The 16,152-nt window shown below is 41.6% G+C and overlaps 3 protein-coding genes across 4 annotated transcripts; 1 reads left to right on the forward strand and 2 right to left on the reverse strand.

Annotated features, from left to right (window-relative positions):
- On the forward strand, positions 1–4,945 carry ramp2 (receptor (G protein-coupled) activity modifying protein 2). Of its 2 annotated transcripts, XM_047572488.1 has the most exons (6): positions 1–229; positions 1,058–1,120; positions 1,198–1,227; positions 3,107–3,136; positions 3,302–3,476; positions 3,575–4,945. In XM_047572488.1, exons 1-6 carry the CDS (start codon positions 178–180, stop codon positions 3,822–3,824), a joined length of 600 nt encoding a protein of 199 aa, XP_047428444.1. In that variant the 5' UTR covers positions 1–177; the 3' UTR covers positions 3,825–4,945. The 2 variants fall into 2 exon arrangements, with proteins under 2 accessions (XP_047428444.1, XP_047428445.1); XM_047572489.1 differs by lacking the exons at positions 1–229; positions 1,058–1,120; positions 1,198–1,227 and adding an exon at positions 1,245–2,879.
- A 6,554-nt stretch (positions 4,946–11,499) lies between these two features.
- apnl (actinoporin-like protein) lies at positions 11,500–13,181 on the reverse strand. The gene is made up of 3 exons (XM_047571845.1): positions 13,015–13,181; positions 12,448–12,574; positions 11,500–12,360 (listed from the first exon to the last, which is right to left on the reverse strand). Exons 2-3 carry the CDS (start codon positions 12,549–12,551, stop codon positions 11,904–11,906), a joined length of 561 nt encoding a protein of 186 aa, XP_047427801.1. The 5' UTR covers positions 12,552–12,574; positions 13,015–13,181; the 3' UTR covers positions 11,500–11,903.
- A 525-nt stretch (positions 13,182–13,706) lies between these two features.
- On the reverse strand, positions 13,707–15,730 carry LOC124997345 (bryoporin). The gene is made up of 3 exons (XM_047570977.1): positions 15,602–15,730; positions 15,277–15,385; positions 13,707–14,410 (listed from the first exon to the last, which is right to left on the reverse strand). The coding sequence occupies exons 2-3, from the start codon at positions 15,378–15,380 to the stop codon at positions 13,981–13,983; spliced, it is 534 nt and encodes a 177-aa protein (XP_047426933.1). The 5' UTR covers positions 15,381–15,385; positions 15,602–15,730; the 3' UTR covers positions 13,707–13,980.
- Between the last annotated feature and the right edge of the window lie 422 nt (positions 15,731–16,152).

The following is a 16,152-nucleotide window of genomic DNA, read 5'->3' on the forward strand; positions in this document are numbered from 1 at the left end:
AGATAAAGAGGGATGATGGTGCACCAGCTTTATCAGAAGCTCTTCGGCCCATTTAGTGAAGCCGCCCACACTAGGAAATGAGAGCTTCCTGTTGTTTCATAGAGCCTTCCTGCAAAGAAGGTTGAGATATGTAATCCCTAGTCACCGGGGGAGACGAACACACCACTGTTGGGCAAAATGACAGGCTCACTTGTGTTTTTTGGCTATCCTGCGACTCTTCTCATTTGGGGTAAGTAGAGGATTTACACTATTTATTTCTGTCTCTGTGTCTCTGTCTCTATAGATAGATAGATAGATAGATAGATAGATAGATAGATAATATCTTTACTTGCCCCTCAGCTGGCCAAGAGGTATTCCTTGAACTTTCAGTAACTGAGGAACTGAAAAGAAAGGAGCTTAACCAGTCCCATGACTGACACTTAAACACTTCGGTTTCAGGGTCGCTGAGAGTTTCTTTTCAACTGGAAAAATGTAATATATTAAAAAAAAGAAAAAGAAAAATCAAACAAAAAATACAATATCATTAACAGTATTTTTTTCAGTTAATACTGCTATTATTATTTACAACTAAGTTATTCAATGTTTGTGTGAGGAGAATATACACACGCATATATACATATATGTATATGTATACGTATCATGTACGTACCTAATATGATCAGTTTCTAACTCCTATTTTCAGAAAACAAGAAAAAACACATTTTTTTAGCAGCATATTAGTATTTATTTATTATGTGTGTGTATATATATATATATATATATATATATATATATATATATATATATATCATATAGCTATATATATAGCCTGTTTAAATGTCCCTGACCTGAATAAATTAAGACTTCCTTGAAGCAGCAGCAGACAAAGGGAGGATGCACAGATGTGTTCACTCCCCAAAGCTTACTCCTTGTTATTTCCTTTACCTCCTCTACTTTCCAGAGTTCGCGGGAAAGCATTGAATCCAATTGAACTGTTTAATATTTCTGAGACTTCAAATCTTTGTTAAGGCCTCATTCCAGTGTTCACACCCTATTCTGTCTCGCTCTCTCGGTGCAGGATGTGCCACAGCGCTTTGCCTGGTCAATGAAAAGGTAACGGAGCAACCGGCCACGGTGACAGGTATGTTGATATCGATGGAAAAAAACTCATCTTCGCCTCTGAATTCCTTTAACTCAGCTGACATCCTTCCTCTATAGGTGACGCCTCAACACTGACAACGACGCCTAGTAAGTGAAGAACTTTTCTCTGTCACAAATTATAGATAAATAGTGTCATTCTAATTAAACAAAATAAATAAAAAATGGGCAGGTTTTAGTCTAATTGTACTTTAATGATTTAACAGAAATACACCAATGCTGCTCAGATAAATATATTTTACAGTTCCAACTTGGTATTATATAAATGTGTTCACTGGGGATTGTTTTGAATAAGTTGCTTAAACTCATTTGCTTGGCCTGGAACTGAAAATCCCAGAAAACAGAGCTCAGAGATCATGTTTTCTGGCAATATATCTCTTTGTGTGTATTATTATGAGAATCCAAGATAAACTCCTGGGGAGGTCTCTACCAGTGTGGGGTGAACAGCAGTAGACATGAGGCCCATAATGGTTTGGGGTTAAAGGTTAACTGAAACCTCATTATGAGCGGCCCCCACCTGGCGCAACTTCCTGAATTTGTTCGTCATTCACCCCATGCAACGTCTGTGATCAACGCATGAACTCCGGGTTGTGAAACAACTGGAACTTTGGAGCAGCGCCCCTTTCACTGTTCCTCATCCTGTGCCTTCTTTTTCTTTTTTTTTTTTCTCTTTCCCCGACTGTCCCCCCCCCTCCTTCCTCTGCCAACTCCCCCCAACTCTGAGCTCCTCCTCTGCTGAAAAGACACATTTCCTGATGTCATTCCTAAATCAAAACGCTGCTCTGCAAACAGATGTTGTGAGAGGCCCAACATGTGGATTCAGTGACATAAATGAACAAGTTGGCTGTGAGAAAACCCGAACAGTAGATTTCTTTTTCATTCAATCAATGAAACCGCCTTCCTCGCACTGTTTTTCCAAAGTGGGGAAAGGTGACGGTGAGAAACGACCTCACATTTATAGCACGTTCATCAGCTCCGCAAGACATAAAAGGCAAGTTTCCCGCACATAACCTGATAGAAATCTCTTAGATAGAAATTCTATGTTTTCTTTAAGTGTGCACAGTTGCCTTTTCAAAACAGCTGGTCAGGTCTCACTAACAACTTGTTCCACGTTTGATCAAATTAACCTAAATTTGAAATCACGGCTGTCTGCGCAGCACACCCTGCAGAGTCATGATTATATCCAACCCCAAAACGCTAAGCCCTAAATGTTTACTTATGTTTCCTATTTGGCAGAGGCAGCCCAAAAGGCAAATAAATCACATGCTGTGAGCTGGCCAGGCCTTCGACTGTGAGAAACTGAGACTAAAAAGCAGAACAAGAGTTAAAGAGTAAAGGGTTTTCAGATGTGAGTCCAGCCCCAGCTTGGGTGTGCTCCCTTTTATTTGGGAGAATGGAGAGGACAATCTTAGTTGCCTCCACCCCTTTAAGAAAGGGAGAAAATCTTCAAGAAACGTGTGCTGGAGAGGGGAAGAGCTGTTGCCAAGGCGCGGGGCCATCAGACAGATCTTCGAAGAACATCTGGTAACCGCGGGTAACATTGTTTGGACATCTGGTAACCGAAGATTACACTGCGTCTCCTCCATCCTGTCGGGTTTCCTGTTATGCCTCGCTGTACACAGACTAAGAAGTTCAGATTTATTATACATGGTCATCAGCTGGGGACATCGCACCTTTATTCCTTTTTTCTGACATGAAGGGAGCACTTGGTTTCATTGGGGTATTCCTCTCCTTTCTCTCGGGTGAGTGTGTGGTCTCCCTTCTAACAGCTGCAAATGTCTGCCACAGACAGTGCTGGAAATGTGAAAGGAGGCAGAATTTCTCACTGGATTCAAATGTGCTAGGGACGCATGTGTTCTTGAATGGACTGAATTACAGCTCTGCTCACGGTGTAAGCCGACTGAATTTGCGTAGATCAATATTTGATGTGGATTGTTTTTAATCTAAAATGTATTTGCTTCCCCTTTAGAAATCATGGCAGGCTCTCACATCCCCTTTGGTAGGTAACATGCCTTTAAAAACATATGGATGCTTACATCACATGTCATACTCTGAAGAGATCACCTTCCACAACTGAATAGTTGTCATTTTCTAATCGCTCCATTTCTTTTATTGTCTCTTTCTCCCCTGCTGTTTTTTTTTCTTCCAACTCCGATCCATGCAGCTTGTGGAAAGTCTGAAATATGTAGAAACTATTGTGAAATCTGTCAAACTTATTTTAATGGACCAACAATGGAATGCCTCTCGTTGATCTTCGAACATCTATGCCTGCGCGCTTTTGAGAAGGATATGGAGTCCTTGAACAGCACTGACTGGTGCATTTGGGGCAATGTGAACAGGTAAATACCGATTTTTACATTCACACAATTGTTTTCACTATTACAAAAACGGAATTTGCCCTTTTCTGGACCAGCTAACACACTCTCCCTGTGTCCAGACTATATAGCAACTTAAGCATTTGCACAGAGGAAATATCTGACTGTCTCTGTATCCCGTGGCCCAACCCGTTGGTGGAAAAGACCTTTGTGGACATTCATACCAGGTTTTTCAAGGAATGCCCCACAGAGGATCTAAGTGATCCCCCACCTGCCATCATCTTTGCCCTGGTGATCACTCCCATCTGCTTGATCCCCGTCATGGTTAGCCTGGTGGTGCTCAAGACAAAAAACGGGGACGGCAGCTCCTGATTGAATCTCCGCTCCGCTCGTCACTAAAAAATGACCTACGCTCTCCTTTCCCTCACGACCTGAGGACCGCTTGTTTATACATTGACTGCCGCCGCGCTTCCGTTACAGACCTCGCAGAGGGCTGAATCTTTCTGACAAGTTTACCCACTCATCGCGATTCAGAGGAACATTGAAGGGACCAACCACAGGAGGACCTTATGGAAAGACCACTCCAATTTAAATCAACTGTTTTGTGGCTTTATTGTTGTCACTCTCCCTCGGCTAACCTCCGCCCATCGGTATCTCCTCATCACTTTGAGAATAAGGGCTGTGATAGACATTCAGTTTCCCACCACCTGAGTGGAGATCAGGTTAAACTACTAGTCACATCCAGTTTGCACATACATATTCAGAAAACAGAACTGACAAGACATGGTAATATTTTCTTACTGAATTGCTTAACATTTCATTTGCAAAGTTATTAATTTTTTATTTTTTTTTCTGCTGCTCAAGTTGGCTTAGAGTTGCAAATGAGAAAACTGGATAAAGGTGCTCATGTATGATCTGATGACAGGGCTCCTATATGAGTATACAGAGGATAGGAATATAAGTAGAGTCCGATGCATGGATCTGGTTATAGTGTGTGGAAGGTCATAGGTTACATATGGGACACAATGGATGGGTGCGCCCAAAGGGGAACATCTCCTTCTGTTTTCTATTTTTAAACAGCGGGAAATCTTTCAGCACCTTCCCACCTCCACGGACTAACTAACGATCCCTCGTGGTCGTGTGAAGATGACAAGCTGATGGAAAGTTTGTCCCCAGACTTAAACTGTCTGTGCGACATAGTGATATACACTGAGCAATGACAAAAAGATAAAAGTGCTATCTTTTGCGCAGAACATGATACTGTGGTTATGTATTTTTAAGCTTTGTATGACGATAAAGCCATGTGACGTGCTTTCTGATCCTGATGATTGCATATTTATATACTTTATTGTATTTCTTTTACTGTCAACAGTTGGTGGACTTGCTATACAGTCTGAGAGAATACATCCTGTCTGCTCTCACTCTATGTACTGTATACATTTTTACGTATTTCTTTATATTTTAAAAACCATTAAATCTATAGTTGAATCGTGGGCTGTTGCTTATTTGGACAGATTGAAGGATTGAAGAAACTGCTACTAACATGAGAGGAGCGAGTTGTGTTAAGTCCAGCCCGCGCTCACAAGGACGCGCTAACAGAGCTGTGGCGTGATTCTGCGGAAAGCACCCTTTCACCTCTGTCTTTATTTGATTAAACACTCCTTTCCCTCGAGTGCAGTGCAGATGGCACTGTTTCCTGCCTCAGGTAGTGTTTCGCTGTATCTTCACTGAGCAGTATATTGCGGTGCAGCTGCTGCGCAAGTGCTGATGTAGTGAAGGAAGCCGTGACAGCAGTCATGTATCACACCCTCATCTGGCACACACAACGCTCCAGGGTGGGCCCCGTGTCTGTGTGTATGGAAGAGTGTTTTGTGTGTGTCTGGCAGGGCTGGGTGGGAAAGCGTGTTCGGTGACCCTCTTCCTCTCTAGATGTCAGGTCATCCTCGTCCCCACCCCCTTCTGATCTCATCCAATTTTGTGTTACTCCATATTTTTTACAGCAAAACAGGCCCCGTTTCTGATGTGATTATACAAGATGTGATTGTGCAAAATATCTCGCTCGCGTTATATCAGTCACATTGCATTAACTGTTACACGAAACAACTTGTGCATGGATTCTGTACACAAGTCTGAGGCTCATTATCTGTTAGGCTTACATGAACGTTTTTAAATGATTTCAGTCAGGAAATGTTGCCCTCTAGTGGCTTTGATAGCAAACTGTCTGCATCACTCCAACTCCAAGTTGCTCTCCTGTTTTATATTAGGTTCATTAGGAAAAATATATAAATACAATGGTTCATTATTAGGACTAAACATTTTACATATACATAAATCAAAATGATTTTAAAACTATGTGTCATATCTGGTGGCATCAACACAAGCTCCAGTCTTCTAAATGGGCAACGTAACTTTACCCAACTACCCTCAACCTGTCTTCAGAATATAAGCTCCCTTGTCTTAACTTTAGTTACCATAAAGGTGGCCTTTGTGATAGCACAAACATGTGAGTTACTGTAAAAACTCTCAATTTAAAATGGCCTTCTTGGATAGGTCTTTTTGAAGTACGCTATTATCTAACATCCTACAGAGCAGTATACAAGGCCATCGGGTCATTCTCCAACCTCCCAGCTATGCCGCAGCACAAAAATATAACAGGCTGAGGCCCCTTACCTTGTATAAATCAGGCAGTCTTAATGCAATCCCATAGGCGTCCGTTTCAAGGGTCTGTGAGTGGGTTGACTTGACGCTGTGGGAGGGGAATTAGTCTCTGTAATGAATCAGAGTGTGTCTGCGGTCCTCTCAAGATAATTTCTCATGCTATATTTGACCGTTTTGATCGGCAAATTAGTAAAATCAGGAATAGTGCAATCAGAAATCAGAATGCTCTAAATGTACACCTAGTGGCACAACATAGGCATATAATATACCAGAGGTCTTTAAACTTTTTTAGGCCAAGGACCCCAAACTGATGACCTACCTACTATATGTGTTCTATTAAGAAAAAAAAAAATTAAAGACATTATATAAAAAATGTCTAATCAACCAAAGTTAAAGACCTATGTAATATACAGTACATTTCTTTTTAAATAACTACAACACAGTGTTACACGACACACAAAAACACTAGGCACCTTCTTCTCTCTGCACTAGTCACCAGCATGCCTCAGCTAAGTCTCCCTGGGCAGTCTCTGGGTTCTGGCTCTGTAGTTGGACCTTCTCACCGTGGGAGCTGATGATTATGTCCCAGAGGTCTGGAAGAGCAGTGGGCAGGACGGCAGGTAAGGGCACCTTTATAATGACGGCTGCTTGCTTTGGCAGACTTCGCAGTGTGGCTGGGGACTTTGGCTTTGTAGATGGTCGACAGCGTCAGCTCCCCCTGCTTTATATGGAACACTGAGAAGCATCGGGGACATCAGATGAACTTCCACAGCTGTCCGAAGACAGGTACTGTAGCTTCTTGGAGCAGGTCATGCCAAGTTATCGCTAAGAGACTTCTGAGTCATTGACGTCTTATTTAAGTTATAGGTGCTTAAAAGTGCATTTGCATTACATCAACTTGTTTATTGGCACATGCGCACACTGGGATTTTGCCAGATTTGATGAAAATTAAAATATTGCACCCACTGATGCGAGTCATTCAGTGTGACATGAGTAATTGCTTTGTTGTGTGAGAGGCAGGCAGCTGGCACTGCTGTGTCAGTGCTGACCCCTCAGCTGGCTGATATCAAGCAGGCAGCAGATGACTGTACATTCAAGTAGGTCTGACATCAAAACTGCTGCTCAATCAGTCAGAATAAACTCAAAATATACAGAGCCCGAGCAGCCTTGTTTCACTGCCAGCTTAAGATCTGAGTGACAAGGGGACTGAAATATTCTTTTCAGTTCTGCAATCATGTTGGAAAGGAGCAGGGCCTGCATCAACCTGAAGGTCAGCGTAATTGGTTTGACGAGTCTCCTGACTGGTTTATGCCCAAAAAAAGAACTGGCGCCAGAGCACTACAACTTGAAAGCCGGTGTACCTAAGAAAATATCAAAGGGAAGTATTGGGAAGTAAAACAATGCATGGACTTGCGGCCAGCTTGAGCTGCACGCAACTGCTTATAGGACACTCACTGAAATACTTAGAACTTATAAATTTCAAACCTAGAGTGTTGTTGTAGGGCATAAAAAGACTTTTTTTTTCTTTTGTGAAATTTTTACACTTTTTAAAAAAAAGTAAGATTAATGAATTTACCAAATATAGTTCCCATAAAGGCTCCATCAGAGGTTAAGGTAAAAAACTAAACGATCAGTTATTGAAGTATGTACTGTAAATTCATGTAAACATATAGAGTAGTGCTAAGGCTACTGAGAAACTAAATTCCAAAACAAATAGGTCTGGTTTACCTGCTTTTTACATGATGTCAGGAATAGGTGAGGATGAAAAGTGAAGCAGGAGTAGGGACCATGTGTTGGCGCATCTGAGACATTAAAAATAAATAAACCACCTCACCACTGAAGACTAGAACCCTGGTTTGAAGCCGCACAGCATTATGGTTAACGATATACACTGATCAGGCGTAACATTATGACTGAATTAGACAGCCGATGTTATTTAATTCTCCCATCCATGGTTTTAATGTTGTGGCTGATCGGCATATTCCAACTTCTCCCTCCAGCAACCTGGAAACAAGAGTATACAAGTGGCAAACACTGACAAATTATTAATTTCACCAAAAGACCACGTCTTAATTGATGCAAAGAAGTTTAATGGTAGACAGGATGGGAGGTAAAGGGATGGAGGGATAAGAGGGGCCGAAGGGATGGATAAGAAAGGTCGAAAGGGATGAGGGTAGTTGAGTAGGAGTGTCCTCCTGGTCCCTGGAGTGAAAGGTGGAAGAGGAAGAAAAGGAAAGAGTTATGAGGAGGGTGTGGGTTGAGAACTGAGATGGAGCACTTTTGAGACGCATTAAGAACATTTCTCAGGAAAATAAAAATAAAAATACTGACAACAGAGAACATTTGAGAGTCATTCGTCCAATATTTTGCATTGTTATGATACATCTCTGTGTCACTCTGCACGCTCAGAGGTTCTAAAAATAACAAACTAACATGGTGAAACAACGCCCAAAACCTGCCAAGAATAACATGATGTTGAACCCTCGCTGAAGGAATTATGTGGAGTCAGCGGAATATAACCTACATACATTTCAAAAAACCAAACAAACATGCTGATCAGTGAAACTTAAACTGAGCTTAAATTTTTTTTTTCTTTTTTGCATGTACCCTTGAAGAGTCTCTAGAGGTGAACCTGACTGAGACTGAAACCAGCAACCAGAGCTTTAATGATGTGGCTTCAGGCGCCTGCTGCCAGCCAGACACACATCAGGTCACATCATCACACGTCACGGTGTAAAAGCACTGGGCCCTGCTTGATGTCAAGACGTGCTAAGGCAGCAGTAGATACAGTCGGAGTCACTACCACTGTATGCTGCAATGGACTCTTTGCAGACTCAGAGACAGCTTTCTCTCTTAAAATCAGCCAGTTCCTGGTGCTTTCATGCTTTTAACCTACACCTTATATGTGTGATGCACAGAGTCTTGGAAACATTATAAAGCATATGTTTTGTTTTGAAAATAGCTTTTCTCACTCTGAGCCTGGAGTCCTGAGAGCAGTTCAGCTCTAAATAAGCACACTTAATACCAGAAGAGGCCTCTAGATGGCAGTCTTTGAGAGATTATTCCATAGTCAAAGATGCTCAAAAATTGCACATTTTAAGCATTTATGTTTAGAGGGAAGAATATGCATTATGCAGCTGTTTCTGCCTATGGCCAATGTCATGAAGTCGTTGAAACGACGCTGCAGTTTGCTCTCAAACCTCAGGTCATGTTAATTCAATCATATTATGTTTCTGCTTGGGCTCTCCCAGTTTGTCTCAATTTAGAGCATAGTAGAGCGGTATCGTGGGACTGGTTTTAAAGCAAATAGATGGACTACAATTCAAACAAGCACCTGAGAAATTAAAGTGGGGGTGGAAATGGGAAACAATGGCTTCGGTAAAAATAAAATGGGAGGGAAGATGCATGCCTGTGTGTTTCATTCTTCAGCTTTCTTTTTGATATTATAGATGTGGATAGCCACTCAAAAATTAGAACAAAAATCGACGCCTCTGTTTGATCCTGATTGTCCAGCGTCTGAGGTTTTACTGCATGTCACAGTACTTTTCCCTCATTCATCTTTGCTTACCTTCCTGCGGCTGGTTAAAGGAGAAGCATATTGTTGTTTTAGTGTGATCAGCTGATGTGTGTCTCATGAAAAGACATGCACTTTGATGGCGCACCTACTATTATTCCGCCTCCCTTCCCTTTAAACATCCTGTAAGGATTTTGACTGGAGCTTTTATAGAGAGATTCACTCCTGTTCAGAGGTAAATAGCATCAGTTTGAATCCCCAAATCATGAGCTTCTCACATTTATCTGCGCAGGAAAATATATTTCTCTCACATCTTTACTTTTCCCCGTTAAGAAGTCTAATCCTGCAGCGTTCTTGAAAGATAGTTTTAGGCAAAAATACTTTGTGAATAAATCGTATAATGCGACAAAACATTTATTTGATCTATCCATATCTGCATTTGCATATGCATTTATGTTCTGACTCCAAGAAGCCCAGCACAAAGGTGCGCAAACACACATAATCTATATACTAATGCAGACACGAACGCACTCACAAGTAGAAAACAATGCAATACAATACATCAAAGTAGACTTATGTGCAGGTACAGTAAATATAGAAGACAGATTGAGGAGAAAAATATGAAAGAATTTATGGAAACGTATCCTCATTTTAAAGCGGTGACAAACAGCAAGTTTCTGCTAAGTGTCTGGTTTATAGAGTCCGCGTATCATTTCTCAACAATGCATCATGGATTGAGTCTCAACAGGCCTAGTTTATACCTCACTATTATGTATGGCTTTCGTGCAAATGCAACGGAGACAGTGAGTAAAACCTTTGATCTGGGCGTCTTTGTGGATGGAGCAGTTAATGCTGCGAACGCGTCATAAACCTAATGGGAAAACAGAATCGGGAAGGCAGCATTGAGATTGTAAACAGAATCAGTGGAACCTGATAACTTCCTATGAGATGCAAATTAAGAGCTGGTGTTGTGCCTGCCGCCTTCGGAGCCCATTTTTCCTGAGGTTAATGACTGCATCGACATAGGATTGACAATGCCATTACGGCAAAATAAGTTATTTGATGATGAGATAACGTGTCAAGATAGTAATGTCTTCCCAATTAAATAGTTATTAAGCTTTTGGTAAGTTTAATGAGTGAAAGAGTGTTCATAATAATAGGGTCTTCACCTAAATCCTGTTTCCCAAGATTATAATCGTAAAAAAAAAGAAAAAGAAAATCATTCTTTTTGCTTGAGATTACTGGTTCATAATGATTGTGTTTTAAAAGATAACAACATAATAGAAGGAAATCTACTGCACCTTCTGAGTCAGCAAGGACAGCAAGCCATTTCTTTGTATAAAAGAATCATTAAAAACAGCTCCTTTTAATGAAGCAGTGTAGTATTTATTTTTCATATATGTGTTCATAGAGACAGTGAATGCTCATTTATTTTATATACATATATAATTTTGCAGTAGGATATTTAAATATTCATTCTTATCTTATATACTGATAGAAGTAATACTGTACTAAGTCAAGATTGTTGCAACTTGTGAAATAGACTAAAACTGATTCCTATATGGCTTTTAAAAGTTATATTAAGACTTTGCAGCCTTAGCAGCGACACACGTACTCCGATGTTGTGCAACATGAGATTGTGTCATGAGCTTGTATCCGTGGGCTGTTCTCACAGTCATGTGGAAAAATGCAGCCTTTGTTTGCGTCCAAGTCTCAGCTCCCCGTCAGAGGGATCCTTGTGAAGCCCTGTAAACCTCTGCATTATTCGGATAGCTTGCGCGCACAAAAACATAATTATTTGAATTCAAAAAATTCAGCCCCATTTCTTTTTAAGCAAATTTGCACTCAATCAACCGACAGTCATACGCAAATAGCTCCAGAGAAAAAAAAAATGTTTATTTCATTCATCAGAATACAGTGTCAAGGCAAATACAGACTTGCGCTCTGTGTATTTTATTAAGCCATGTGCCCTCATCCTCGACTGAGTTATTCTTTGATTTCCATTTCTAAAGATTCCATTTTAAAAACCGAATGCCATTGAAACAGATATGGGCTTTGGTTATAAAGATGGGATATTGCCACCCGGATTTATAAACAAACTCAACTCGGCTCTTAAGCAGATTTACTGTAGGGTAATAGCCAGGTATACAGACACATGTCAGCAACAATACGTCTGTTAAATCATGCATGCACACTGTATTAGAAGGAGTCTGGCAGGTAAAAGCCTGAGGTGGAGTGATGAATTCGGCTGTCAAAACACATGACAGAAATACGGGTCGCTAGTATGCCTGCTGGCCCATGGATGTGAAAAGCTTATCCCACACCTCCACCTTCATGATGGCGTTGCCCATTGGACACATGGTGGCCTTGATATCAAGGGAGTTGCCCACGTAATTGATTCCCGACCCGACGGCTTCCTCCCTGACAAACCCGTGCTCCTGCTGATTCTTCTCGTAGTACATTTCTTTGTACAAAGCCTTATCACAGTTGCGGCCCCTTTGGTAGATGCCCACTGCAAACCAGTTCTTGTACAAGTTGTAGTCCCAGGGAACTGAGAACATGATGGCCAGCGTCTCAGCGTGGTCGTTGCGCGACCTCTCGAAGAGGTCATAGGTCAGTACGCCAACGCTGCCGGTTGCTTTGGCACTTGATTTGGTGAAAGTGCAAACTTCTGTCTTTAGGGGGCGTACTGTAGGTTGGGGTGGGTTGTATGTCTCCCCATTCTCAATGTACACCCTAACCAGAAACAGAAACACACGTAAAAAATGTAAAATGTTTGATAGAGGCCTGGGAATGTTTGACCCCAGCACAGTCTGGGCTTACCTGGGGTTGATGAGGCAGTAGCCGTTGGTGACGTTGGTGATTTCAATGGTCACACTTCTCCTGCTGTTCACGTCGGCTGCCACAGCTTCGGCTGACTCTGTCATGTTGCAGTGGTCGTGAGATCTGCCTGTAAAGCAAAGGACATGTAGACGTCAGCCTGCTTTCTATAGGCGCGGGGGAATAATGACAGTATCACTTATGATGGTACAGAATACGCTCCCGACCTCTGCTCTGCTGATATATTCTACTGGCATTACGTTGACCTTCAAAGACACACATCGACTGGCGCTGAGTGTGAACGATGCATTTCACAGGCTAATGAGATTTCAAAACATTTGTGAACAATCAGAGAATGGCTGCAGCCGCGTGAGAGAGACTACCGCTTCAATTACAGCCCTAAGTAGCATGCGGTAATGAAGTTAAAGTGAAAACACTGAAGAAAACGATCACCCCCCTCTCATCATTAGATACATGTATCAAACTAATTCCTCATCAGACGTCTATATTAGTCAAACTGCTTTTCTTTCTCACGACTGTCTTTTTACCTAGAAGTTTGAAGCAACTCACCTGCTCAGAAACTTCTGTTCGTGTGCAAGTCTCCGAATGGAAGAAGTTACCTGAAAGGGAGGTGGTGGTACAATTTTTTTTTTTTTTTTAAACAAGGATGCGGGCTATCATTCCGTAAACCCTCCCTTTTGAAACACAACCTCGGTCAGAAAGGACACACCTTTCTTTCTAGACATATTTATCTGTAAGCCTGGCCCACCCAAACATGAGACAAGAACAAACAGCGCTCGGTTTTCCATTCTGGCATGACAAAACCACACCCTATCGATGGCAGAGCTGAATAGTTTTCCTATTGGATCTCAACCTCTTAGGCTGCTCTTCACTCAGCACATTCATTTTCTCCTACACAATTGTGGGTTGACTAACAGACATGGTTTTGGGAAGCTCAATCCTGTGACATTGTGCAACGGGGGAAAAAAGAAAAAAAATGCACACCAAACAAGCTGAGGCAGACTTCTAAAGAGCCCCTTTAATCTTATTCTGCCTTTTGTTGGACCTTTGCATTCCAAATGCCTCTGAAGAACAATGTTGTTATCATGCCGATTAAAAAAACATCTATGCAGATATTCCATCTGTTGCTGCTCATTAGAACTGGCTGGATCCAGCTAAGAGATTAAAAAATGATTACTGTTAATCAGTAATACTGAAAGCATACTGAGTGAAAACATAGTCAACACAAAATAACACAAGCGCTGGGTCTGAATGTTTTATTACCATAATCAAAGAAAAGGGAGTGTACAATGCGCATGAGCCCAAGGAATAAGCTAATGGGGAATCAATGAGCTGGCTGTCAGATATTGATATCTTTCAGCAGACACAAAATGCAGATGACAGCAAAATCAGTCTTCCTCTCCTGAATGTTTTTTTTTTTTTTTTTTTCCAGGGGGACAACAGTAGTCAAATTAAATTAAGTTTATTCATTCTGCAAGAACAAGTACAAAAAAAGGAACCCCAGTAGACAGCACACTAATGACCCATTTTATCGTAGAGCTCCACTTTCACAATGGCTTTGCCAACCGTAGACATTGTGGCCCTCAAATCGACCGATCTCGCTTTGTGTTCAAGCCCGGAGCCGGTCGAGTCAGCGCGGGATGAGTTGCTGAGATCCTTCCCGTCGTACAGCTGGTCGTACAGATGTTTGTCGCAGGCACGGGACTGCTCGACCACGCCCACGGCCAGGCGGTTGTTGTACAAGTTACGGTCAAAGGGCACGGAAAACATGATGGCCATGCGCTCGGAGCACACCCTGCTCTGCATGTGGAACAAGTCGTAGGTCAGCAGGCCGACGGCGCCCGTGGCGGTGTTGTCGTCCTTGGTGAAGGAACACACTTCAGTCTTGCTGGTGCGAACCGTGGGTTGGGGCGGGTGGAAACAGAAGCCACTTGTCATGTGCACCCTATACAAGACAACAACAGATCCAATTTTTTTTTTACCATCAATACTGATCAGTTGAAAACTTTTATATCCCACACTTTTGATGAACACTTTTGTGAGTTTTGTGGAGGCTGCCAGTGCACTTTGTGACTGTCGGGCTTTCCAGGGTGAAACATCTTATGCTGATGGATGGAGTGTGACTGGAGGTACTACTGTGGACTTCCAAGCAACAGCGAGTGTACCTGCGTGTGATGTGCAATGAGGCAGTGTGTGTCACCGCGTGATGGATAGGTGGATGTTTTCGGCGAAGTAATGTCACACATGAAAACCGCCCATCCAAAATATGAGCTGTCTTGCCACAGTTAGATGAATGTCGAAGCATGGCGCAAATTCCAATGGACGCGAATATTTTTATTATGTTTATTTCATTCTTTAGTTTTATTAACTTTCGTTTTTTGGTCAGACGTGGGAAAAGTGACACTATTGTGACAGTATTGTTAAGCAACATAGTAGGTAGCTATGGCTAATAATAACTATGCACTGGGAATATCATTGAGCTTTTCTTCTGCAGTGTAACCACACTGAATTAACATTACTTTTTATGCAGTCTACTAAGAATAAAAATGGCTGAGACCTGATTTAAAGATATGTTTTCTACATTGTCATGGTAAACGCTAGGCAGACATACAGTAATGTTAGGGGTTTAATAAACACAGGTTAAATGGTGTGGAGGTAAGCAGCAGTATCACACACCGTTTTATTACACGTTTCCTCCGTTCATCACAGCATCAGAAGTCATTCATTTGAACGTCATACAGTAAGCATTAAATAATATGTTCATTAAACCAGTTTAAGTGTTAAAACCATCATGTTCAGTCACACACTTACTTGGGGTTGATGAGGCAGTAGCTGCCGCTGACATTGGTGATTTCTATAGTGCAGTTTCTGTTGGTGGTGAGGGTGGCTGACACGGCTTCTGCAGTTTCAGGCATCTTGACTGCAGGAGAAACAAGACAGAAAGCTCACACCTGCCAACGGGTCGCTATTTAGCAGCGTATTGTCCGTTCCTTTCATATACAGTTACAGATAGTGTTTAGGTTCCAAGTCCCACTGGGTCAAAGGAAAAACACCTTCCAGTTATTTTTTTTCCCAGACAATAACAAAGACACAGCTGAGATGTAATTTCCCAATAAGTAAGCAGAATCATATTCACCTTTCAGAGTTAAACACCCGCGTTGTGCCAGACAGCAGCGTCAAGTTCTTTTCTTCGGGTCCTGCAGAGAGGTGGAGAGTCTCCCTTGTGTGATTACACCTCCACAGTGCCTGTTCCAACACAAGCACAGGCGTGTCCTCGTGATATGTAAGAACACCATCCATTATGGGAAAACTGATATTAGAAAGAAGCCCTTTGCAATAACAACGATTCTTATTTTGTGAGTTATTTAACTCTTGTATCAATAATCAACAGTTTATATATATATATATATGTATATGTCTGTTTAGATCATGCATGAGTGGCATTAATTCACTAAATGGAGCCTTGATGTGGAAAATTGTTGCAAATCAATATCAGATCATACTCTGCAGTTAAAAGTTCATTTCATGTATATTCTCCAGTTATTTTATTACTTAAATTATTTTTTAAATTAAATCCAGTGAATCCAGTTAACGGCCCAGTGTCATGTTGTGTCTTGATTAGACTGAGACTGAACCTTAGTTTTTGCTCAAGTAGATACTTGTTATTTCTGCGGGCGATGACAGGCG

Source organism: Mugil cephalus, chromosome 20 (genome assembly GCF_022458985.1).
Source record: "Mugil cephalus isolate CIBA_MC_2020 chromosome 20, CIBA_Mcephalus_1.1, whole genome shotgun sequence".
Taxonomy (NCBI): domain Eukaryota; kingdom Metazoa; phylum Chordata; class Actinopteri; order Mugiliformes; family Mugilidae; genus Mugil; species Mugil cephalus.

Excerpts from the sequence above, each read along its gene's own strand:
- ramp2 (XM_047572488.1), top strand. The coding sequence starts at position 178 with ATGACAGGCTCACTTGTGTTTTTTGGCTATCCTGCGACTCTTCTCATT. Across the intron at positions 230-1,057 it reads TGCGACTCTTCTCATTTGGG|GATGTGCCACAGCGCTTTGC; the intron begins GTAAGTAGAGGA and ends CTCTCGGTGCAG. Across the intron at positions 1,121-1,197 it reads GCAACCGGCCACGGTGACAG|GTGACGCCTCAACACTGACA; the intron begins GTATGTTGATAT and ends CTTCCTCTATAG.
- apnl (XM_047571845.1), bottom strand. The coding sequence starts at position 12,551 with ATGACAGAGTCAGCCGAAGCTGTGGCAGCCGACGTGAACAGCAGGAGA. Across the intron at positions 12,361-12,447 it reads TACTGCCTCATCAACCCCAG|GGTGTACATTGAGAATGGGG; the intron begins GTAAGCCCAGAC and ends GTTTCTGGTTAG.
- LOC124997345 (XM_047570977.1), bottom strand. The coding sequence starts at position 15,380 with ATGCCTGAAACTGCAGAAGCCGTGTCAGCCACCCTCACCACCAACAGA. Across the intron at positions 14,411-15,276 it reads TACTGCCTCATCAACCCCAA|GGTGCACATGACAAGTGGCT; the intron begins GTAAGTGTGTGA and ends TGTCTTGTATAG.